This window comes from Bombina bombina, chromosome 4 (genome assembly GCF_027579735.1).
Source record: "Bombina bombina isolate aBomBom1 chromosome 4, aBomBom1.pri, whole genome shotgun sequence".
In the NCBI taxonomy this organism is placed as follows: Eukaryota; Metazoa; Chordata; class Amphibia; order Anura; family Bombinatoridae; genus Bombina; species Bombina bombina.
Window position 1 is genome coordinate 662173678 of NC_069502.1, and position 25360 is coordinate 662199037.

At 39.3% G+C, this 25360-nt stretch overlaps 1 protein-coding gene across 3 annotated transcripts in view; it reads right to left on the bottom strand.

The window, feature by feature from the left end:
• LOC128656690 (heat shock factor protein 2) overlaps positions 1–21922 on the bottom strand; it is a 145530-nt gene extending 123608 nt beyond the window's left edge. For 2 of the 3 annotated variants that reach the window (XM_053710783.1, XM_053710785.1), the window contains exon 1: positions 21721–21921. In XM_053710783.1, coding sequence (XP_053566758.1) covers positions 21721–21813 — 93 coding nt within the window. In that variant the 5' untranslated portion in view covers positions 21814–21921. Of the gene's footprint in view, positions 1–21720 lie in introns of all 3 variants that reach the window. The other variant, XM_053710784.1, reaches the window with a different exon arrangement.
• Positions 21923–25360: the final 3438 nt, after the last annotated feature.

Below are 25360 nucleotides of genomic sequence, written 5' to 3' on the forward strand. Positions count from 1 at the left end.
TTTTCACAGAGTAGAACTTTCCTGTAGTATATCAGTCTAATCCCGCCAATTACGGTCAGTCCAGCACCGAAATACCAGGCAATTCCTCTCTGAACAAGGAACACAGCAACCCCAGACGATCGTTTCGGCCTTCATTGGGCCTCGTCAGTGAGGTGTAGCAGTATTACTCTAAGCACACTGATCAAGGAGTCCACGTCTGGTTGCCCATTTTTCCCATAGGGAGACTAAATACACACAGAGTAAAATAAAGTTTTTTAAAATATACACTTGCTGTTGGATGGTGCTTGTTACCATATTTTATCTGCGGGCCTTTTGGGAACATACTTTTGGGACTGCTGTTGTCCTGCTTTGGAGCTAACAGTCCACTGGGCAGCTGAGAGGTCCCAGTATGCTGGTATAGCACCTGGAGGTGCCTAGAATCCTGTAAGTGCAATCTATTAGTCACATATCTCTTTGGTCCAAACGTTACTGGGCTATGTCTGTGTGTTTCCTTTGACCAACAGGCTCTCCTATGGACTTTTTGGATCTGTGCTGGAGGTGACCAGTGAGCTGGACCACTGCGAAGTTCCAGTCTGCTATAATAGCACCGTATGGGTGCGCGTCTGTTTTTGAGTATACTACATCTCTTGCTTTTTTGTATACCTGTTCTGGTTGTACTAGGCCATGTTGGCGCCTCTGTTCCCTTCTTTCTCTAGGTAACGACACATCAGGATGACCGTCCTATGACAGAGAGCTGCCTCATCATCTTTTTTTGGATTATCATCTATTTTTGGTCGTATGGACTTTTATTGGTATTGCTATATACACATTATTTTGCAACAATTGACTTTTTGTGTTATGGTATTTTAGTTATCAGGAGGCGCCCCCTATGGGTGTGGTATACGCCCGAGTACACCACACTATATAAATACGGTTTTGTGTGTGTTGTGTTTATAATGCTTCCCTGTGGGCCTGTCACCCAGGCTGTTCAGGGGTTAACTGTCTGGGTTGCTGGGAACCGTGCAGCTGTCAGTGTTCAGGGCTGTGGAATATATAAATATCTATATCTCTATCTATATCTCTATCTATATCTCTATCTATATCTCTATCTATCTATATATACACACACATATATACATACACATACACACAAAATAGAAAATAGTTTATATCAATTAACAATGCAAAGTGCGGGAACAGAAGAAAAATCTAAATCTGCTGAAGAATAAATTTGGGACCAATCAAATGCCTCCCTGATTGTAATGCATGATAGATCAGTATCTGCCTGCAGTTCTCCGCATTGATGAGACCATTGATTATGACCAAATCCCCAACTTCAATGGCAGAAATGCAGTCCCATACTGGCAAGGAACCTCCACAATGCTTCACTGTTGCCTGCAGACATTCTTATACTGCTTTATAGCCCTTTGGCGAAAAAAACGTCTTCTGCTGCAGTAAAATATTTAAAAATGTTTACTCATCAATCCAGAGCACCTGCTGACATTTTTATGCACCCCAATTCCTTTGTTTTTGTACATAGTTGCATCACTTGGTCTTGTTTCCACGTCTGCGGCTTTATGGCAGCAAGTCTTCCATGAAGACCACTTCTGAAAAGACGTCTCCGGACATTAGGTGTGGCAAAAAAGAAAAAAAATGTTTGCACACTCTATAGTAAAATCATAAAAACAAAATTTATGCTTACCTGATAAATTTATTTCTCTTGTGGTGTATCCAGTCCACGGATTCATCCATTACTTGTGGGATATTCTCCTTCCCAACAGGAAGCTGCAAGAGGATCACCCACAGCAGAGCTGTCTATATAGCTCCTCCCCTAACTGCCACTACCAGTCATTCGACTGAAGACAAGCAAGAGAAAGGAGAAACTATAGGGTGCAGTGGTGACTGTAGTTTAAAAATAAAGAACACCTGCCTTAAAATGACAGGGCGGGCCGTGGACTGGATACACCACAAGAGAAATAAATTCATCAGGTAAGCATAAATTTTGTTTTCTCTTGTAAGGTGTATCCAGTCCACGGATTCATCCATTACTTGTGGGATACCAATACCAAAACTATAGGACACGGTTGAAGGGAGGGACAAGGCAGACGCTTAAACGGAAGGCACCACTGCCTGTAAGACCTTTCTCCCAAAACTAGCCTCCGAAGAAGAAAAAGTAACAAATTTATAGAATTTAGAAAAAGTATGAAGCGAAGACCAAGTCGCCGCCTTACAAATCTGTTCAACAGAAGCCTCATTTTTAAAAGCCCATGTGGAAGCCACCGCTCTAGTGGAATGAGCTGTAATTCTTTCAGGAGGCTGCTGGCCAGCAGTCTCATAAGCTAAGCGGATTATACTTCTTAACCAAAAAGAAAGAAGTTGCTGAAGCCTTTTGGCCTCTCCTCTGTCCAGAGTAGACAACAAACAATGCAGATGTTTGACGAAAATCCTTAGTAGCTTGTAAATAAAACTTTAAAGCACAAACCACGTCAAGATTATGTAATAGACGTTCCTTCTTTGAAGAAGGATTAGGACACAGTGACGGAACAACAATCTCCTGATTGATATTCTTATTAGATACCACCTTAAGAAGAAACCCAGGTTTGGTACGCAAAACTACCTTATCTGCATGGAAGATTAGATAAGGGGAAGCACACTGTAAGGCAGATAAATTGAACTCTGAAACACTTAGAGTCGAAGAGATAGCTACCAAAAACAGAACTTTCCAAGATAAAAGCTTAATATCTATGGAATGCAGAGGTTCAAACAGAACCCCTTGAAGAACTTTAAGAACTAAATTTAAACTCCATGGCGGAGCAAAAAGTTTAAACATAGGCTTAATTCTAACTAAAGCCTGACCAAACGCCTGAACGTCTGGAACATCCGCCAGACGCTTGTGCAGAAGGACAGAGCAGAAATCTGTCCCTTTAAGGAACTAGCCGACAATCCCTTCTCCAATCCTTCTTGGAGAAAAGATAATATCCTGGGAATCCTGACTTTACTCCATGAGTAACCCTTGGATTCACACCAATGAAGATATTTACACCATATCTTATGATAGCTTTTCCTGGTGACAGGCTTTCGAGCCTGAATTAAGGTATCAATGACCGACTCGGAGAAACCACGTTTCGATAAAATCAAGCGTTCAATCTCCAAGCAGTCGGACGCAGAGAAATTAGATTTTGACATGTCCACCAGATCTGCATACCAAGTCCTGCATGGCCACACAGGTGCTATCAAAATCACCGAAGCTCTCTCCTGCTTGATCTTGGCAATCAGACGAGGGAGCAGAGGAAACGGTGGAAACACATAAGCCAGGTTGAAGGACCAAGGCGCTGCTAGAGCATCTATCAGCGCTGCCTTGGGATCCCTGGACCTGGATCCGTAACAAGGAAGCTTGGCGTTCTGACGAGACGCCATGAGATCCAGTTCTGGTTTGCCCCAAAATTGAATCAACTGTGCAAACACCTCCGGATGGAGTTCCCACACCCCCGGATGAAAAGTCTGCCGACTTCTAAAATCCGCCTCCCAGTTCTCTACTCCTGGGATATGGATAGCTGAGAGATGGCAAGAGTGAACCTCTGCCCATAGAATTATTTTTGAAACCTCCAACATTGCTAGGGAACTCCTTGTTCCCCCTTGATGGTTGATGTAGGCTACAGTCGTGATATTGTCCGACTGAAATCTGATGAACCTGACCGCAGCAAGCTGAGGCCAAGCCTTTAGAGCATTGAATATCGCTCTTAGTTCCAGAATGTTTATCGGAAGGAGTGCCTCCTCCTGAGTCCACGAGCCCTGAGCCTTCAGGGAGTTCCAGACTGCACCCCAGCCCAAAAGGCTGGCATCTGTCATTACTATTGTCCAATCTGGCCTGCGGAAGGTCATACCCTTGGACAGATGGACCCGAGATAGCCACCAGAGAAGAGAATCCCTTGTCTCTTGATCCAGATTTAGTAGAGGGGACAAATCTGTGTAATCCCCATTCCACTGACTGAGCATGCAGAGTTGCAGCGGTCTGAGATGTAGGCGGGCAAACGTCACTATGTCCATTGCCGCTACCATTAAGCCGATTACTTCCATAAACTGAGCCACTGAAGAGCGAGAAGTAGAATAAAAGAACACGGCAGGAATTTAGAAGTTTTGACAACCTGGCCTCCGTCAGGTAAATCTTAATTTCTACAGAATCTATCAGAGTTCCTAGGAAGGAAACTCGTGTGAGAGGGGATAGAGAACTCTCTTCTTCGTTCACTTTCCACCCATGAGACTTCAGGAATGCCAGAACAATGTCCGTATGGGACCTGGCGATTTGAAAATTCAACGCCTGTATCAGAATGTCATCTAGGTAAGGGGCTACTGCTATACCCCGCGGCCTTAGGACCGCTAGGAGTGACCCTAGAACCTTCGTAAAGATTCTTGGTGCCGTAGCTAACCCAAAGGGAAGAGCCACAAACTGGTAATGTCTGTCTAGGAAGACGAACCTGAGAAATCGATGATGATCTCTGTGTATCGGAATGTGAAGATAAGCATCCTTTAAGTCCACGGTAGTCATATATTGACCCTCCTGGATCATAGGTAGGATGGTCCGAATAGTCTCCGTCTTGAAGGATGGGACCCTGAGAAATTTGTTTAGGATCTTGAGATCTAAGATTGGTCTGAAGGTTCCCTCTTTCTTGGGAACTAGAAACAGATTTGAATAGAAGCCTTGCCCCTGTTCCTCCTTTGGAACTGGGTGTATCACTCCCATAACTAGGAGGTCTTGAACACAATGTAAGAATGCCTCTCTCTCTTTATCTGGTTTGCAGATAATTGTGAGAGATGAAATCTCCCTTTTGGGGAAGAAGCTTTGAAGTCCTGGACATCTCTTGCCCAAGCCTGGGCGAAGAGAGAAAGTCTGCCCCCTACTAGATCCGTTTCCGGATCGGGGGCTGATCTTTCATGCTGTCATAGAGACAGCAGCAGGTTTTTGGCCTGCTTTCCTTTGTTCCAAGCCTGGTTAGGTCTCCAGACCGGCTTGGACTGGGCAAAATTTCCCTCTTGTTTTGTATTAGAGGAAGTTGAAGCTGCGCCACTCGAAGTTTCGAAAGGAACGAAAATTAGTCTGTTTGGTCCATAATTTGTTGGACCTATCCTGAGGAAGGGCGTGACCTTTTCCTCCAGTAATATCAGAAATGATCTCCTTCAGTCCAGGCCCGAATAGGGTCTGCCCCTTGAAGGGAATGTTGAGAAGCTTAGACTTTGAAGTAACGTCAGCTGACCAGGATTTAAGCCATAGCGCCCTATGCGCCTGAATAGCAAAACCTGAGTTCTTAGCCTTTAGCTTGGTTAAATGAACAACGGCGTCGGAAACAAATGAATTGGCTAGATTAAGAGCTTTAAGCTTGTCAAGGATATCATCCAATGGGGTTTCTACCTGTAGAGCCTCTTCTAGAGACTCAAACCAGAAGGCCGCAGCAGCAGTGACAGGGGCAATGCATGCAAGGGGCTGGAGAATAAAACCTTGTTGAATAAAAATTTTCTTAAGGTAACCCTATAATTTTTTGTCCATTGGATCTAGAAAAGCACAACTGTCCTCGACAGGGATAGTTGTACGCTTCGCTAGGGTAGAGACTGCTCCCTCCACCTTAGGGACCGTTTGCCACAAGTCCTGTGTGGCGGCATCTATAGGAAACATCTTTTTAAAAACAGGAGGGGGAGAGAACGGTACACCTGGTCTATCCCATTCCTTAGTAATAATTTCTGAAAACCTCTTAGGGATTGGAAAAACATCAGTGTAAACAGGCACTGCATAGTATTTATCCAACTTACACAATTTCTCTGGGACTACAATGGCGTCGCAGTCATCCAGAGTTGCTAAAACCTCCATGAGCAACACGCGGAGGTGTTCAAGTTTAAATTTAAATGTAGACATATCAGAATCAGGTTGAAGTGTCTTCTCTGAATCAGAAAAATCACCCACAGATAGAAGCTCTCCTGCTTCGGCTTCTGCACATTGTGAGGGTATATCAGACATAGCTACTAAAGCGTCAGAGAGCTCTGTATTTGTTCTAGCCCCAGAGCTATCTCGCTTTCCTTGTAACCCTGGCAGTTTGGACAATACCTCTGTAAGGGTATGATTCATAACTGCCGCCATGTCTTGTAAAGTATACCCAATGGGCACGCTAGATGTACTTGGCGTCCCTTGAGCTGGAGTTATAGGTTCTGACACGTGGGGAGAGTTAGTCGGCATAACTTCCCCCTTGTCAATTTCCTCTGGTGATAAATCTTTTAAATCCAGAATATGGTCTTTAAAATTTATAGTAAGATCAGTGCATTTGGTACACATTCTAAGAGGGGGTTCCACAATGGCTTCTAAACATAATGAACAAGGATTTTCCTCTATGTCAGACATGTTTAACAGACTAATAATGAGACCAGCAAGCTTGGAAAACACTTTAATAAATGTGAAAAAGCAGAATATAAAAAAACGGTAATGTGCCTTTAAGGGAAAAACAAAAAACAAACTGCAAAACAGTGAAAAAAAGCAGTAAACTCTACGAAATTTTTACAGTGTGTATAATAGACTAAAATAGCATGGCAGCCACTTGCAAATGGATGATTAACCCCTCAGGCTCAAAAAACGAAGAAGAAAAACTGTAAAACCGTTGTAACAGTCACAAGCAAACTGCCACAGCTCTACTGTGGCCCCTACCTTCCCATAAAACGACTTTTGTAGACACAAAAACCCTTTACAGAGATCCAATATGTCAGGGGACTCCTTCAGGGAAGCTGGATGTCTCAGAATGTAACTACTGCGCAATTAGAGCGCGAAAATAGGCCCCTCCCACCATGCACTCAAAGTGAAAGGGCTATAAATAACTACTCCTAGGAGAAATCTAGTCAGCCATGTGGAAAACTAGGCCCCAAATAAAGATTTATCACCCTTAGTAAAAAACATTCTTTATATATCATGCAAACGTTTTACATACTAAGCCATAAGAGCAAGTAACATGAATATTACCCTTTACTGCAAGCATGATGCCAGTCGTTTGTTAAATCACTGCAATCAGGCTTACCTTAAATATATCAGGCACTGTCAGCATTTTCTAGACCTTATCTCTCTAGAAAAAAATATACTGAACATACCTCAGAGCAGTTAATTCTGCAGGCCGTTCCCCCAGCTGAAGTTTTCCCATACTCTACTACTAGTTGTGTGTAAGAACAGCAGTGGACCTTAGTTACAACCTGCTAAGATCATCAAAAACCTCAGGCAAAACTCTTCTAATTTCTGCCTGAGGTAAAAACAGTACAACGCCGGTACCGTTTAAAAATAACAAACTTTTGATTGAAGATGGACTACACTAATTCACCACATCTCTCTTGATACTTCATTTCTTGTCGAGAGCTGCAAGAGAATGACTGGGAGTGGCAGTTAGGGGAGGAGCTATATAGACAGCTCTGCTGTGGGTGATCCTCTTGCAGCTTCCTGTTGGGAAGGAAAATATCCCACAAGTAATGGATGAATCCGTGAACTGGATACACCTTACAAGAGAAAGTCTTTTTTTATTTGTCTTTGTTTAAAAGAGCACACATTTTAACCAGCTGGCCTAATTTATCTGACGCACTTTGGCAAGAAAACAGGTTTACTATTACCATTGTGTATATTTAAAACAATACCAAATTGCTATTGTATAATTGGCTCAACACCTGGCCTGCCTTTTTACATTCTTAAGGTGGACATACATTGTTTATTTTTCTAAATACGGTTGCAAAACATTTTAATAAACAATAGGCCAATATAAACTCATGCCACTAATCATTTTCATATTAAGAGTAACAAGTGAAACACACCAATAGTAACCATCATCTTAAAATTAACAAGTGAAGCAGTCATTGACTAAAGTAGAATCTCAATTAACCGGCACCCATGGGGATTGGTAGATTCCGGATAAGTGTAATTCTGCTTGAGAGTCACTATTAAAAATAGCTCTAGTTCTATAACCCAGATTCCCAGAACGGCTCAATCTCTTGCTGAAAACAATGTGTTTATTCAGGATAAAATACAAGTGTATATCCTGAATAAATGCATTGTTTTCAGCAAGATATTGAGCCGTTACATCTTTGTGGATCCTCCCATTGGGCTCTCCTCTGCCAGCCGGTAGTGTGACCCCTGGTCCGGAAGTACAGTACTCGTTCCACAGATGGATACATGACAGAGGGATACTGCACCAAAAAGTTAAAAGGGACAGTCTAGTCCAAAATAAAATTTCAAGATTCAGATAGAGAATGTCATTTTAAACAAATTTTCCAATTTACTTTTATCACCAGTTTTGGTTTGTTCTCTTGGTGTTCTTAGTTGAAAGCTAAACCTAGGAGGTTCATATGCTAATTTCTAAGCCCCCGAAGGCCGCCTCTTCACTAAGGGCATTTTGATAGTTTTTCACCACTAGAGTGTGTTAGTACATGTGTGTCATATAGATAACACTGTGCTCATGCGTGAGCCAGCTCCGATTGGCTAAAAGGGATGTCTGTCAAAAGAACTGAAATAAGGGGGCAGTTTGCAGAGGCTTAGATACAAGATAATCACAGGAGGTAAAAAGTGTATTTATATAACTGTGTTGGTTGTGCAAAACTAGGGAATGGTTAATAAAAGGGAATATCTATCTTTTTAAACAATACAAATTCTGGTGTAGACTGTCCCTTTAAAGCCACCGCAAATTAGACCCGCCCTGATTGCAAAGCTGATGCAATCGTATGTTCCACAGTCTATTTCTGTCCCTATATCTGTTTTCTAATGAATGTGAACAAGGGTTACCGCAGCTCCTGCTGTTTAAAGAGATCCAGACTGTTTCTTTAGCACATTTATGCTTTACATGTTTACTTTTTTTTTTTTCTTTCCCGGTTGCTTGAGAGTGCCGGTTGCTTGAGTTCCGGATAATTGAGATTCTACTGTATATAAAATACAATTATTACTTATCATGCTCTAACTTTTTTCAATTCTTTACACCACGACCCCCATAAAAATTGGATAACTTGGTTATTGATATAGCAGATAAGGGTGGTGTTGAACAGGAAGGCATATATTCGTGAATATAATCCAACAAGAACTATAAAAATGGCTCTAACGATAGAATACATAAAACATACAAGGTGAAACAAAAGTATATACAGATAATGAATAGTCCAGGGTCAGCTCAAACACACTCAGTGATGAACCAGTCAGTAGACCCAACACATATGTGCACCTGACAATTAGGGCTTGCAAACACTGTTGTAGTTTAAAAACTGATTTATTAAAACCATATAAAATTCAAACAATAGAGTGTTAAAAATTGGTGGGTATACAAAGTCTGTACCCCCAGATATGCAACGCGTTTCTCAGCAATTACGCTGTTTCCTCAGGCCTGTTTGAATTTTATATGGCTTTAATAAATATGTTTTTAAACTACAACAGTGTTTACAAGCCCTAATTGTCAGGTGCACATATGTGTTGGGTCTACTGACTGGTTCATCACTGAGTGTGTTTGAGCTGTCCCTGGACTACGTGCAGCTGTCGGGAGGAGGTGAGCCGACACAACCTTTATACTGCCAGCCTGCGTCTACTAGCACATAAGGGTGCTCTATGGAAATGGGAGTACCCTGTGTTTGACATTTTCTATCTGATTTGTCTATTTGGTGACTGATACACACGAGACGAAACCTATCCCAGGGGTCAACATATCGGTTTAAAATGTAAGAGCTAATATGAATATTTAGGAGCCAGATAGTGAGACAGTGAGACCCAAAAAGTTAGGAGCCAGGAGCAAAAGTCTAGGAGCCAGTGGCTGCTAGGCTCCTGGGTTTGTCAAACCCTGCATTAACCTATAATATTAATTCTTAAAGGGACAGTCAACCATAGAATTGTTATTGTTTTAAAAGATAGATAATCCCTTTATTACCCATTCCCCAGTTTTGCATAACCGACACAGTTATATTAATATACTTTTTACCTTTGTGATTACCTTGTATCTAGGAACCTTCTTCCAGCCCCCTGATCACATGACTGTGACTGTTTCTTATCTATTGTCTTAAATTTAGCATTGTATTGTGCTAGATCTTAAATAACCCCCTGTGCCTGAACACAGTGTTATCTATATGGCCCACGTGTACTTTCTGTCTCTGTGTTGAAAAGAGATTTAAAAAGCATGTGATAAGAGGCAGCCCTCAAAGGCTTAGAAATTAGCATACGATTCTTACCTATGTTTAGTTTAAACTAAGAATACCAAGAGAAAAAAAGCAAATTTGATGATAAAAGTAAATTGGAAAGTCGATTAAAATTAAAAGTCCTATCTGAATAATGAAAGTTTAATTTATACTAGACTGTCCATTTAAAAAGATACATTAAACACCTCAATTACACATAGTAAAAAAAACTTTGCAATATACTTTGTTTATTTTGTTCTCCTTTCCTGTAATTTAATTCTGAATTTTGTGGGCTTTCCAATTTATGTTAAACATGCAAGTTCAGACACCGCTATATTCAACAGTCATTGGTTGCACCCTCTAGTAAGCCATTTATAACCATTCCCAATTGACTGTAGCAAAAAAAGCAACCTAAGTTACAATATGGCGGCACCCACTACTTTATGAAAATTATTAGAATGTTGCCCTCATTTTTTCAATATTTAAAGAATATAATTTTTAAAAATTACATGTACAAATTATTCTCAGACTAAGCTTTGCATACAACACTCAGGCAATTAATAATTTACGGTTTAATGTGACTTTAAAGTGATGGTAAATTCGCTTCCATAACTTCACATAGTATGAAAACTCTTCTCCTAACTAACATATCGATATGCTTATTTTGTTCCAATGTCAAATCTACTTTTAATACTGAGCGTTTGTCAGGCTCCGTTCCCCGATTCAATGCAGCCTCTCTGAATAATTTTCCCTTAGGCTTCTTTGACTAGCAGCTCTTTCAGCCAATCAGAGTCTCACCGCCGCATGTAAATTAATCCCAGCACGCTCCCGTGCTTGGAACTCAAGCTGGAAGTTGAACTGATTGGCTTAAAGAGCTGCCAGTCAAAGAAGCCTAAGGGAAAATTAATCAGAGAGGCTGCTCGGTATTAAAAGTAGATTTGACATTGGAACAAAATAAGCATATCGATATGCTAGTTAGGAGAAGAGTTTTCATACTATGTGAAGTTATGGAAGTGAATTTACCATCACTTTAAAAGGCACATTAAACTGTAAATTATTCATTGCTTGAGTTTTATATGCAAAGCTTAGCCTGAGAATAAATTTGTACATGTAATTTTTAAAAAATTAGTTTATTAAAGGGATTAATAGTTCCCTGGGCATTGCAGATGAACTGTTTCAAGTACCATCTGATTGGTTTAATTCAAATTCTGCACCAAATCAGTTCTTTCCTGTTTCTGATAATCTGAAGTCTATATACTTAAATGTTTTTTTTCTAAACCAGATAAACAGTTCCTGATAAAATATATAAAAAATTTCTTTTGGAAAAATATCTTTGCATAACCAATTTTTTTCTACTCCCAAGATTGGCGCTGCAATTGCTAGATTTAAAAAAAAAAAAAAAAAAAAAAAAAAAAAAAAGATGATTTTCCCTGTAGATGATGCAGGATCACTTAAAGATGTCATGGATAAAAAAAATGGAACAAAATTTAATGAGACTATCTTCAACAAGGGGCCTTATTTCATCCTCTACTTGCTCTATTTTCAACCCTGAAAGCTACTGAAGTGTGGTCTTCTAACCTGTCTTTTTCTTTACAAGATAATGAAAATGTTACATCTTTTCTTGCAGATTTTAATATGGTTACTTAGTTCTGCTTATCAGCTGCTGCTAATATTTTGGAGCTTAATGCAAAGTCTATGACTACTGCTAAACTTGTCAGAAGGGCCCTATGGCTGCAACATTGGGAAGCTGACCCAGGTTCCAAGTTGAATTTACTGAGTCTTTCTTTTAAAAGGGGGATATGCTGTTTGGTAAGCAACTGGAAACTTTAATATCAAAGAGAATAGGAGGTAAGAGTCCTTTTCTCCTACAGGTTTCCAGAAGCCGAAAGGGGCCCTCTTGTCCACAGGCAGCGTAATCTGCATCAAAATTTCAAGGCTTCCTCTAGAAGGGAATTATTTCAGCATCAGGATGGAAGATCTAACTTTCAGTTTAGAGGTAGGGGACATGGTAAGTCCTTTCCTTACTTTCAGGCTAAAAAACGATGGTGGGCCGTCCCAGAACTTTCCTCTGGGAGGAAGGTTACTCAATTTCAGAGAGGTCTGGGCATCCAGTATATCAGACCATTGGGTTCTGGGGATTCTTCAAGACTGATATAATTTGGAGTTCGAGAAAACCAAGTCTTCCTAGCTTAGTAAAAACTTCACTCCCCAGGGATCCTGTGAAACTGAAGGCCATTCTCGAGTTCATCAGCAAACGCATGTGCAAAACCAATTCGAGATTACAACAAATGATTTTATTCACCTCTTTTTCTGGTAAAAAAAAAAAAAGTTCCAGGAGACCGCTTCTGGATCTTTGAGTTATCAACACCTTTCTCAAGGTTCAGCACTTCAAGATGGAGTCTGTTCTGTCAGGAATCAATCTTATCCCACTAAAAGCTTACCTGCTTTCTGTAGATCTCAAAGATGCATACTTCCATATTCCTATTGCAGAATGCCACAGAAAGGTCCTCTCTGTTTCACGGTCGGAGACCAACATTTTCTATTTTCAGCTCTTCCCTTCGGAATATCCACTGCTCCAAGAGTCTTTACAAAAGGTGTTAGTCCTTATAGCAGAACTACGTGTCAAAGAGTTATTCATAATCTATATCTAGACTATATCCTTCTCCTGGCAAGTTCACAACAACAAGCATTTGCCCACAGGACAGGTCTATCCTTCCTGATCACGGTTGGAACATACATTTTCAAAAAAACTAGCTTCGACCCTGTCAAAAGCTAGTGTTTCTAGGAGCACACTTTAATACACAAAAGGAGATTGTATCTCTTCCAGATGTTTGAATCAAATTTATTCTAAAATATTTCCAGCTGTTCTGCCATGTCAAATACCTCACAGCCCGCCAATGGATGAAGCTCCTAGGTCACATGTTCTCAGTAATCCATATGGTCAGATGGGCCAGATGGAGAATGTGCCCATTTCAAAACACACTTCTTACAAGAATTCAACAGACGCTGGGGACTGTCCCAGCATATCAGAATACATGCAAGTTTGAAAATCTTTCTTCTCTGGTGGTCACAGTCCAAGAACTTATCAAGGGGACTTCCTCTTCAGGAGCCAAATTGGATCATTGTGCAAACAGATGCCAGCAAGACTGGATGGGGGGCATCAAGACAAATGCCCAAGGAACGTGGGAGAAGCAACATCAATCTCTTCCATCAAACCTTCTGGAAATCAGGGAAGTATTCTTTTCCTTGCATTTGAGCAACTGTTGGAGGGAAAAGAGGTAAAGATCCTAACAGACAACAGGACAGTGGCAGCTTATCTGTAGTTCCAAGGAGGTACCCCCAATCTTCAGATGGACACAACGCCACATACAGTTTCTCTCTGCAGTCCATATCCCGGGGATAGAGAATGTCAAGGCAGACTACTTGAGCAGAAGTCTAATTTCTCCAACCGAATGGCAACTGAGCAGGTGGTTGTTGGAGGATAATCAGTCTCTGGGGACTTCCAGAAATCGATCTCATGGCCTCTGCATTGAATCTTCAGGTTCCAAAGTTCTTCAGCTGTCACCCGACACCTCTTGCCTTAGGAGTGGATGCCTTTCTCCACAATTGGTCATACAACCTCATATGTCTTTCCTCTAATTCCTCTCATCCCAAGATTATTGAAAAGGATTCTGCTGGAATGAGCTACCTTCATTGTCATTCTTCCCTTCTGGCCTTGCAGGCCTTGGTTTCCTCTGGTACTCAAACTAGCAATTCAACCTCCATGGCATCTTCAAATCTCTTGAGTTTCAGCTCTCTTGTCATTTAAACGCTTCTTCAGGCTCGAAAGGAAACTACATGTAAAGCATATTATTGAATTTCTCATCATGGATGATTTCACATAATATCACTACAGCAACAATCAAGATATTTCATCTGCTGGATTTCCTTCACAATGGTTTTCTTCAAGGCCTCAGTGCTAGAACCCTTAAAGTTCAAATTCCTGCAATATCTGGTATTAGCTGGGCTCAGGGCCCTCAGGTAATTCAATTCTTTCAAGCTTTAGGTCATATCCGTCCATCTGTCAAAACATGAATTCCATCCTGGGACCTGCCTTTGGTTTTGGACTCTTGTGGAATCTCCCTTTGAACCTTTATGTAAAGTTTCCTTATGGTTTCTCATCTTGAAAACCATTTTTCTAGTGGCCATCACATCGGCCCATCGAGTATCTGAACTTCAAGCTTTGTCTGTTAAAGACTCTAACATCATCTTTCATCAAGGTAGTACTTTGTACTGTTCCCGAAATCCTTCCCAAAGTGGTATCCGACTTTCATAAACACCAGGATATTGTTCTTCCTTACTTTTGCCCTAAAAACTTAGATTCTCAAAGTAAACCATTGTATCGTTTGGATGTGGTCCGATGTCTTCATATTTATGTCTCAAGATATTCTTAAGAGTGAAAGGTTATTCATTGTTCCTAAAGGTCCTCGTCAAGGTCAAGCTCCATCACCAATGACAGTGTCTCGCTGTATTGTGCAGGCTATTTCAAGAACCTATAAAGAAAAAGGGCAACAGGTACATGAAGGGCTTAAGGCTCATACCACAAGGGCTGACACTTCTCCTGAAGAAATCTGTGAAGCCGCAGTTTGGAAATCGTATAACACTTTTATCTTGCATTATAAGCTGGATGTTAGTCAGTCAGCTGCTGTCAAATTCGGCCGAAAGATATCTTCTTCTGTTAAGGAATAAATATTTATATTTTTTGCAGTATTTTGCATTTATTTCCCACCCTCTCTTTTATTATTGATCTGTATTCTCACACTGGTATTACCAGGGGGGCCAAGATAATTGGAAATTAACAACAAAATATAAGCAATTTCTATATCTTGGCCCATAGCCAGGGTAATACTTACTAGGCTCCCTCCCTTTGTTTGGTTCACCTGTTTTGGCTGGACAACTCTCAGAGGAGGAAGGGGTGGTGTCTCTCTAAGTCTTTTATGGTAAACGAGGGGAGTGGATAGCTCGGTCTGCACCCCTCAGTAGAGGGTCTCACTGGTAAGTATTACCCAGGGTATGGAGCAAGATATAGAAATTGCTTATATTTTATATATATATATATATATATATATATATATATATATATATATATATATATATATATATATATATATATATATATATTCTCAATAAGTGAACATTAAATTTGCATTTTGCATGGGGCAATTTAAATTTTAGCCAGCAATCGCTACCCAGGGTCTGAACCAAAAATGGTCCAGCTCCTAAGCTTAAAATCCTGCTTTTAAAAATAAAGATAGCAAGAGAACGAAGAAAATTTGATGAGTAAATTAGAAAGTTGCTTAAAATTGCATGCTCTATCATAATCATGGAAGAAAAAAAAATGTGGGTTTAGTATCCATCCATGATAAAGCTAAATGTGCGCACAACCAGAGCAGAAAGATAACAGATTTCAAAGCTGTTCTCCACAGTACTTACGGATGAACTTTTGTGTGCACATTTGTGAGAGAATTCTGGAGTCAAATTGCCCTTATTTTAGGCGCATTTTCAAATGATAAATAAGGGGATTCATTCTCAGTGAGAAAATAAAAGGAAAAAATAGAGAACTTCAATAATAAAGCTAGCCCTATGATAGATTTTCAGATTTGCTGTTGACTCTTACCTCAATTTATACTTGATCTAATCAATCAATTCTTACAACCCCTTCTGCAATCTTTCTTCCATCTTTTAAAGAACGGTAAAGTCAAAATTAAACTTTCATGATTGAGATAAAAGCATGCAATTTTAAACAATTTACTTATTTTATTGAATTTACTTTGTTCCCTTTGTTGAAAATTAGACCTAGGTAGGCTCAGGAGCAGTGATGCACTGCAGGGAACCAGATGCTGATTGCTCGTATGCCTTGCTGCTCTTAAATTATACCAAGAGACTGAAGTAAATTTGATAATAGAAGTAAATTGGAAAGTAGGTTCAAATTGTATGATCTGAATCATTAAAAAATATTTTTTGTGTTTAACGCCCCTTTAAAACTATTGAGAAGCTAGTGAAACAGTGTGTCCAGTTATATTAATAAACTGGTCCAAAACAATTAGGAGTCACAAACAAAATTCAATGAAGTATGAGTTCCTGGATTTTTCACTGCATATAAAACTTTCTACTCACATTTTGAAAAAGAATTGGTTATTAAAAACTTGATTGCTTGCTATGTACAGAAGCTCATTTATATCTGCCCAAAATTGCTCAGTCGAAGAGATAAGATAAACATATGCAAAAAGATTTTCACTATAAGAAAAGCATCTGGAAATAAAGATTTATGGTTATCCTAAAATAAAAGCTGAAACCTCAAAGCATTAACTTAATAATAATAATAAAAAAAAAATGGAAGCTGAAAACCGCATTGAACCGAGCCCTTGTTGCAAGGTCAATATACACCCTGTTGATGGTTCTCAATGGGAAGACTGCAATTGTACAGTGTTTTTTCAACTTAATATATTGCTATTTAGGTGCAAGACGATACATGATTGTCATATATCAAACTGGATTCTTTGTTAACAGTTGCAGAAGATATCAGTACCTCAGGGTCTTTAAAAAGAGGAAAGATTCTTGCAACTAAATAACATACTAGGTCAGTGTGTTTTTTTAATGCAGCGACACCACGTTTACTTCAATTGTTTTTCAGTAGGCAAAATCCACAAACAACTTGCCTTGATTAGAAAAAACAAAAATTGTAAACGTTATAAACAAAGCTTGCCACTGCCATGTTCTTATAAAATTATGCAATGGTTTTATAGTTTCTTATTTTATCATCTCTGCTGAAGTCATTCAGGAACAGATATTTACAAGGCTTAGGTTTGTGAAGCCTGCAGAGTTCACTTCCAAAAAATTCACAACTTCCAGACTTAAAGGGATATAAAACCTAAAATATTTTATTTTTCCACAATTCAGACAGACTATACAATTTTAAATAACTTATGAATTTACTTCTACAATCAAATTTGCTTTGTTCTTTTGGTATACTTTATTGAGAAGCATACCTAGATAGGCTCAAGAGATGGAAGCTAGCTGCTGATTGGTGGCTGTACATGTATGCCTGTTGTCATTGGGCTTACCCATGTGTTCAGCTAGCTCCAAGAAGTGCAATGCTGCACCTTCAATAAATGATAACAAAGAAAACTAAGCAAAATTGATAATGGGAGTACATTGGAAAGTTGTTTAAATTTGTATGCTCTATCTGAATCCTGATTTTTTTTTTGTTTCATTTCCATTTAAATGAAAGGAAAAGGGGGTAAAATAAAGTATATTATTGAATACTTTTCACTACACATATTAAAATGTTCACATTACAAATTAAAAGCGTTTACTGTCCGTTAAATAAAAAGGATGGATCTGTCGGTCTTCTTAAAACAGATATTATAGCTGGAAGGAGGGTGCTGCACATGTGCGGCTTGCCGGCTTTGAAAAGACAGGGAGACAACATATCACTGGGGTGTGCGCTATATAGTGTATGCAGAGCCGCCACTAGAAATTTTGGGGCCCCTGATTTAACCATTGATCAGCACCCCCCCCCCTTTGACATGTGCAATTTTTGACCAAGTGACTAAAACATATATGCACTTTATTCTTAAAGGGACAGTTTACTCAAAATGTTCTCCCCTTTAATTTATTCTCAATGACTTTACCTGCTAGAGTGTATTAAATTGTTTGCAAGTATTTCCTTTGCCTTCATATTGGCATTTGAAATAGTTTATTTAGCCTGTGGTATCCCCACCTATCCTGAAAGTTTTTGGCCTCGAGACCAAGCCGTGTTAACACAGCAATTAGAAAAGATTACACTCCCAGTGGGTTATAGAAGAGATAAGGTAATAAAATGTAAAATTTTCCATTGTTCTCTCCAAGTATTTGTGATTGGTTTATAGACAGATGTAAGATAAATAAGCAGGAATATGTACACAATGTTATAAAGTAATGATATCCGATTATACCTACAAGCTCAACCCATTTAATTAGGTTGTGGCTTCAAAACACAAAATCGGCTAATTCATATACACAAATAAGCCTTAAAAAGCAAATCTCATGCATTTTATACTCTGCATCTGATAAAAAGTTATTGGAAACACATTAAGGGAGAAACAATTTTATAGTGTAGTGTCCCTTTAAGTGTAGTCAAACTTGGAAATGTTGTAAAGGTAGTAACACACAGACACACACATAAAGATCCACATAGACACTCTAGCAGACACAAAAAGAAACACAAACACACTCAGACACAGACACCCAGCACTTGTTTACATTGACCTGACAAGTAATGAGGTAGACTACAGTTTTGTCAAAAAGGAGGTTTACAAAACAAAATATGGAGTTCTGATTATCTTTTTGTCAAGGAAGATGCCAACAGCATGCAGTGGCTGAAAGGAAGGGCCCTGAACTGCCTAAACAATAATTTAAAGGTTAAATGGTGGATTGGTGACTTCCGGAAAGGTCTCAGCCTCAAAGTCTGTAGAAAGATGTGAATAATCAGTAGTAAAGGTCAAAATGTCCTAAAAAGGAACAGACAATGCACACACACAAACTTGCACATACACCCAAGGAAACACTGACAGAGACAGCCTCAGAAAACACACACAGACATCCACACACACAGACACCAACAGAAAACACAGACATCCACACATAGAGAGACAACCACATAAAACACACAGACCCTCAATGAGACACTCACAGAAAACACACAGACATACACAGAAAATTCAGACATACACACACCCTAACAGAGACATCCATAGAAAACACATACATACACACACCCACCATCACAGAGAGACCCACAGAAAAAAAAATACATACACACTCAGAGACACAAACAAAAGCACAAATACATAAACACAGACACCCACAGGAGGTAAAATTTCTGCACATTGCATCCCTTAAATCAACAGTGTGTGACATGCATGATAAAAAAAATGCAGAAATTAAAGAGATCACTTTTTAAATAATCATATTTGTAAATGTGCAAACAAAAATAATTCTGTGAATTCAAAATTGTACATTAATGATCTGGGTAGATGGCTAGATGAAGAAAAGTACTTTTGAAAGGTTGACATGTAAGTTTTTTTTCCCCATTTTCCCCAACCAAGAGCACCACTTCAAATATGGTGTACAAATGTTCCCATCTGTCAGCTGTACTTATAGATTTTGAAAATGCTGAATATGGTCTTGGTGGAACCATAAGCTGTGGTACTCAGTCATACCATTAGATCTGGTTAAATGCAGGATTTAGGCTTGTTTGTATGTATTTCAAAATTAAGTCAGCTGTAGTGTAAACTGAACAGTATTAAGTTAGCCTGTCTCATTTCAAACACTGAGTAATCTTAGTCTGAGAGTATAATATTTTATGCAGATGTAAAAATCTTAGATAAAATGCCTCCTTGCATCCGGAAAGTCCTTGCATAAAAGGGCACTAAACTGGAATGTAATTAAAATATATATATATTAATTTAAAAAAACAAACTCATATCTGCCAAAAGGGCACCTACCATTTGTGTATTGAGGAGGAAACATTTCTGCATGGCTTTAAATATAGAATTTCTACAGCATTGTCAAATAAACAAATACACTGCTGCATATTGCTAAAAAAGTGTTTTTATGGACCCCTGGCTCCACCATACAACTACTACTACACTGAAGTTACAATCCTAAATTGCGCAAAGAAATAAAAAAAAACATTTACTAAGTCCTGCCTCCTCTGCAAATGAAAGTGATCTGCCGTCTGACTCAGGCACACAGTGTACAAACTTAAGTGCCAAATCCGTCTCACACTGTGCATAGTGGTTTAGTGCACACTCAGAAATTCTCTCAAATGATAATTGCTTTACTCCTTCAAATAACATTTCCCATGCTCAATAGCACTCTGCTGTAGTACCCTCCGGTGGTTGGGTGGTTGTCAAAATTAAAAAAAATAAATATATATATATATATATATAAAAAAAATGTTTTTAAATTAAATAGTTCTCCTTGCCTCATGGGGACCCCTGGCCCTTTGGGCCCCTGACAGGAGTCACTCCTGTCACCCCCTAATGGTGGCCGAGTGTATGGGCCAGCCGATCACCTTTTGGTTGGATGTACCACCCACAGCAGAATATAAACGATAATGGTCCACAGCACCTTCACAATAACGTCATCTTTATTGTGAACAGAAAAACAATGCGACATGTATTGTTTTTTTTATCTGTCCACAATAAAGACAACATTATTGTTTGTATTACTTTGATGGGATATAGCAGAGTTCCTGGTTGTCACAGACACCTACATTCTCAGTAAGCTACTGTACTTTCTATTTCCACAGCTGAATGAATATAAGTATAAATGCTGCATCCTTGAGACAACCAGGGAGACGCTTCCTAGGAATCCAAAAGCTCAATTGTAATATTAAAAAAAAAGGCATTCCTGAATTTAAAGAGAGACAGTAATTACTTCTCATATTTATAGTGGTCCCTATAATTTACATTTACTTTCACTTTAAATGCAGAAATAACAAAGTCCAAAGCCTAAAAGTGAGTATTAACATTATTATTAAAATGATGATACCAACTAATGTTAATAAAAGTAATCATTAGGAGTACAAATGTAAATTGTGTTAAATGTAAACAGATGACTAACATGCAAAAAGGGATATCTTTTATAGTCTTTATACATTGAAAAATCACTAATACAATTCAAGCATGGATTTATTGATTGAAGTAAATCAATCAGCAAAGACATGCAAGTGACATGTTCTGCAGAATTCAGGCATTAATAACCTAGACATATTTTATAACTATAATCCTAGTATTTTAAAATGATCTGCAATAAAAAAAAAATAGTAGAATAGTCTATAATACAGCTGAATAAGAAGGCCAGCAAAAAATACAATTTGGCTTAATGCATTTTGCAAACAGAAACATTACAAAATAAAAAATAAATATGTACAATAATTTATATCCCAGGTAACAAAAATATTTCCTAAACCGACCTAGTAAAAAAGTATCCCAGGTGCTCAAGTTCGCAAAATCATTTTACCATTTCTTACACTTCCTTTTCGAAAGGATGTTAACATTGTACTACAATAGGACGAATCACACCATAGGACAACAATGGTCGTGGAAAACATAAACCCTATTTCAGGTGCCATTGTTTGCTTCCATTTTGATCAAGATCATAATAGGCTGTATAGACGCGCGCTCCAAGTCAATGGATTCATTTATATTACTACATCAACAGAGAGAAGCTCCAATAGCTATATCAGGCGGCGTATTGGATAAAGCAACATGAGTGTGCCACATTTATACATAATGCCCAATTATTCTGTCTTTTTACAATATGTGTTATCCGAAAAGTTAAACTGTTATGACCATAGCAATCCGCTGCAACCCTCATTTGTAGTCGAGAAGCGAATCCCAGCGAGTGCTTCATACATTGCTTATTCGTATTAAAGCAAAGACCTGGCAATGGAAAACATCTAGCTATACTGCACTCGTACACATTAATACAAGCATTAGCCTGTTATGTCCCACCATTATGCCCCCGCCACCCCTGTGCACCCGCAGCCATCCTTGCCTGGCTCCAGCAGATATAATCATCGGTAAACGAATCCTCCACTAAAGCCATTATCTTGGTGAGAAATTTGGGGACACCGTAGATGGGCTTCATTGTTCTCCCGAATTGTTGTAATGGCCTAATCCAGCCTGGGACTCTTTGCCTGCAATGATTGATACCACACACAATGTACACACCGCGCAAACCACGCCCCTCCCATGGCTCCCAACCTCTGACTCTCAGGACAGTAATGCTCCCACCTACTGTTTTTTTTTTTTTTTTTTCTTTCAAAAAGTTTTATCAGCAGCTTCGTTCTAAGACAATACGGACACCATAACGGCAGATAATACATATTTTTGTGTTACTATTTATGTCAGATAAGCTGTGCAACGTTTTGGAGACGTTTTTAACAGCTAATGATAAATATATTTTCTATATACATTGAAATCTATCTTGTCAATGCGAATCCAGTGTGTATGAACATTTAAAGGGACAGTAAACATATGTATTAAAGGGACATGATGCTTAAAAAAAACTTTATTTCATTGAAATGCTCATTCTAAAAATAAAATCTTCATAATAATTTACTGTTTACGTTTTTACTGCGTTTTTATGCAATTCACTATTGAAAATCCCTTAATTTACAAACCCCCCCCCCCCCGGACTGGTTCTACTAGTCCTATCAGGAGGTCTACCTGGGTTAGGAATATAGCACCTGGTCCCCGTGATGTGCATGTGCTGTACTTTGTGCCCAGATACACCGCACTATCCTCAGTCTATCTCGCTAATACAATCAAAGGGCATGTTCTGCTCCAACACTAAGGGCTCGATTTATCAAAACGTCTCTTCCGCTACGACTGCATTTTCTCACAAGAGAACCTGCAGTCACGATTTATCAAGGTCATCAGACTTCCTACCAGGGTCGGACTGAGAGCAGCCAGGGCCCCTGGGCAAAAGTGTGGCAGGGCCCCCACCTCCTCTTTGCTCCACCTACCTACCTCCTCCGCCCCTCCTCTACCCTATTGCCCCTCCCACCTCCTGTGCTCCTCCCTCCTACCTCCCTTGCCCCTCCCACCTCATATGCCCCTTCCCACCATGTTTTTAATTGACATATAAAGAGACCATTTTTCCTTAAATATTTTTAATTAGATTTAAATATTGTAAATTAACAAGTGCTTGTGCAAAAAAAAAAAAAAAACAACCTCCCTGCCTATATGCACTACAGTATGGAGCAGAAAGTAGTGAGGGGCAGACAAGGTAAATCAATTCTATTTACTTGTTACTGGCAGCTAAAGAGGTAAAATCATTCATTTGTATGTTACTGGCAGCCAAGGGGTAAAATATAAATGGAATTAACATTGGGGCTAAGGTAGTGCTGTTAGGTGGGACATTGGGGCAGAATTATCAAATGTTGAGCGAACATGATTCCCTGTAGTAAATCATGTCTGCCCGACATCGCTAAACGCCGACAGGGAAAGGAGAGAGAGACAGAGAAAGGGATGGAGAGAGACACAGAGGAAGAGAGGGGGAGAGACACAGAGGAAGAGAGGGGGAGAGAGACAGAGGAAGAGAGGGGGAGAGAGACAGAGGAAGAGAGGGGGAGAGAGACAGAGGAAGGAAGGGAGAGACAGCAGCAGAGGAACTCCTACCCTCTTCTCCACTTCTTAGGTGGAAAATTTCAATCTTGTCCGACCAGGAAGATTAAAAACAGAATGATTCCAGCCTCCAAATTCAATAAAAGACCTTTATTGTTTCATGCAGGGTCCCTGCATGAAACAATAAAGGTATTTTATTGAATTTGGAGGCTGGAATCATTCTGTTTTTGATGTCTACAGAGATTTGGCAAATCTCATATTTCGTGCCCCTTGACAGAAGAAAAAGTGTGCTGTTTTTCCACAGTTCTTGGAAGTAACTAAGTGTTGCGACCAGGGAGATTGACAGCTCCTGTCCGCTTGTGATTGGCAGTGCACGGGTAGGGGGCAGGATTGCACACAAGCGCAAAATAGCACTCGTGTGCAATCTTAAATTCCAGCAGTGGTTTGGTGCTGCCAGAGGAGAGCTGCGGCAGACAGGGGCGAATATGTACGCCCCTGTTCACCCTTGCTTGATAAATTGAGCCCTAAAAGCTGACAGGATCTACTACATTGATTAAAGTGCATGTAAAGTCAACCGAATAGCTCTGCATCAAAGTGTGTAATTGCCCAAATAAACGTTAGTTTAATTCATCATATTTTTTTAAGATGTATATAAAAGTCAATATATATAATTTTACTTGATATTCTTCTCGCCGATTCCTCCGCCTGCAGTTTTGGTCCCACATTTCTTTTATGATTGACACTTTGCTGTCTTAATCTTTTTTTCACCCCGGGGCGTCAGGCCGGTTGCTCGCTACGTCACGCGCTTTAACTGCGCATGCGTGAACTACTCGATGACGTAGCATACTCAATGCTCGTCCGCGATTCGCGCATGCGCAATACAGATAAACTCTCATTTATTCTAAGACCTGGAGAGAGTTTTGTTAGCTAATTTTTAAACGCATGCGCAAATGTCAGCCCTGCTCGTGAACGAGCTTCAAACAGACGTCATCGAGTGGGCGTAAAAAATAGAAATGATGCATCAGAAATAGGGCTGAAATACAGGAAAAAGATGGTTGGGAGGAGTTGAGTGCTTAGAACGGAGATAAGTTGTAATCGAAATAAAACGATAAAGATTATAATTATTAAAAATATATTATTGCGGTTTAACTATGTATAATATTGTTAGCAAGTAGGTTTAATTTTATAACGGAAAATTTACATTCACTTTAACTGCGCATGCAAAACTTAATGGAAGCAAATGTGCACAACAACAATCGCTTATGATTATTTTATGTTTGTTGTTAGAACAGCCCCTATTTGGGGGCTGTCTAGAGTGACATCACATTTGAAATAAAATTCATAATTTTAAACTATACCGAAGCTTTGTTTATAAATAAAAGTAACTCTATTTTATTATGCTCAAGTTAATTAATCAATATATATGGTTTGCTTAGGTGAAGCTTGCAGACATCCCAACTCTCCCTGAAGTTTAGGGAGTCTCCCTGATTGTAATAGCGGATCCCTGATGCCAGCAAATGGAGTGCAATCTCCCTGAAACTCCAAATACCATGATGCAATGTGGCCCAAATACGCATAGTGCTTCTTTACGGAATGCTTTTAGTTTCTGGGACGTTATAGAACCCTCAAAGCATGCATCAGTAAACAAAAAGCCCCCACCCTGATTTTAATAAAATAAAACACAAATACTACCTTATTTACTGCACGTAATTAAACTTTGTATTCTAAAATTTTTAAGCATTCAACAAGCGTACGATCACTGGAAAATAGGTTTATTGTATGTGGTTGTGCAATAAAGCTACTTTTTTAAATGTGACTTTAGTGGGAAGCTACTTTAATGATAAGTCTCTATCTTATTTAGGGTTTCAAGGTGTCCAATATATAACTAGGGGGGGGTGGCGGCGCAGTAGCGGCGGGAGAAGTCACCTCCCTGAAATGAGTTTTTGCAGGTTGGGATGTCTGAGTTTGACTGTTTTGTTATACTTTAATGTTAAAATTCTGCACTATGTCAACAATTATGAACATTAAGTTAGCTGTACCTGTGAAAAAATAAAGAAAATAAAAGA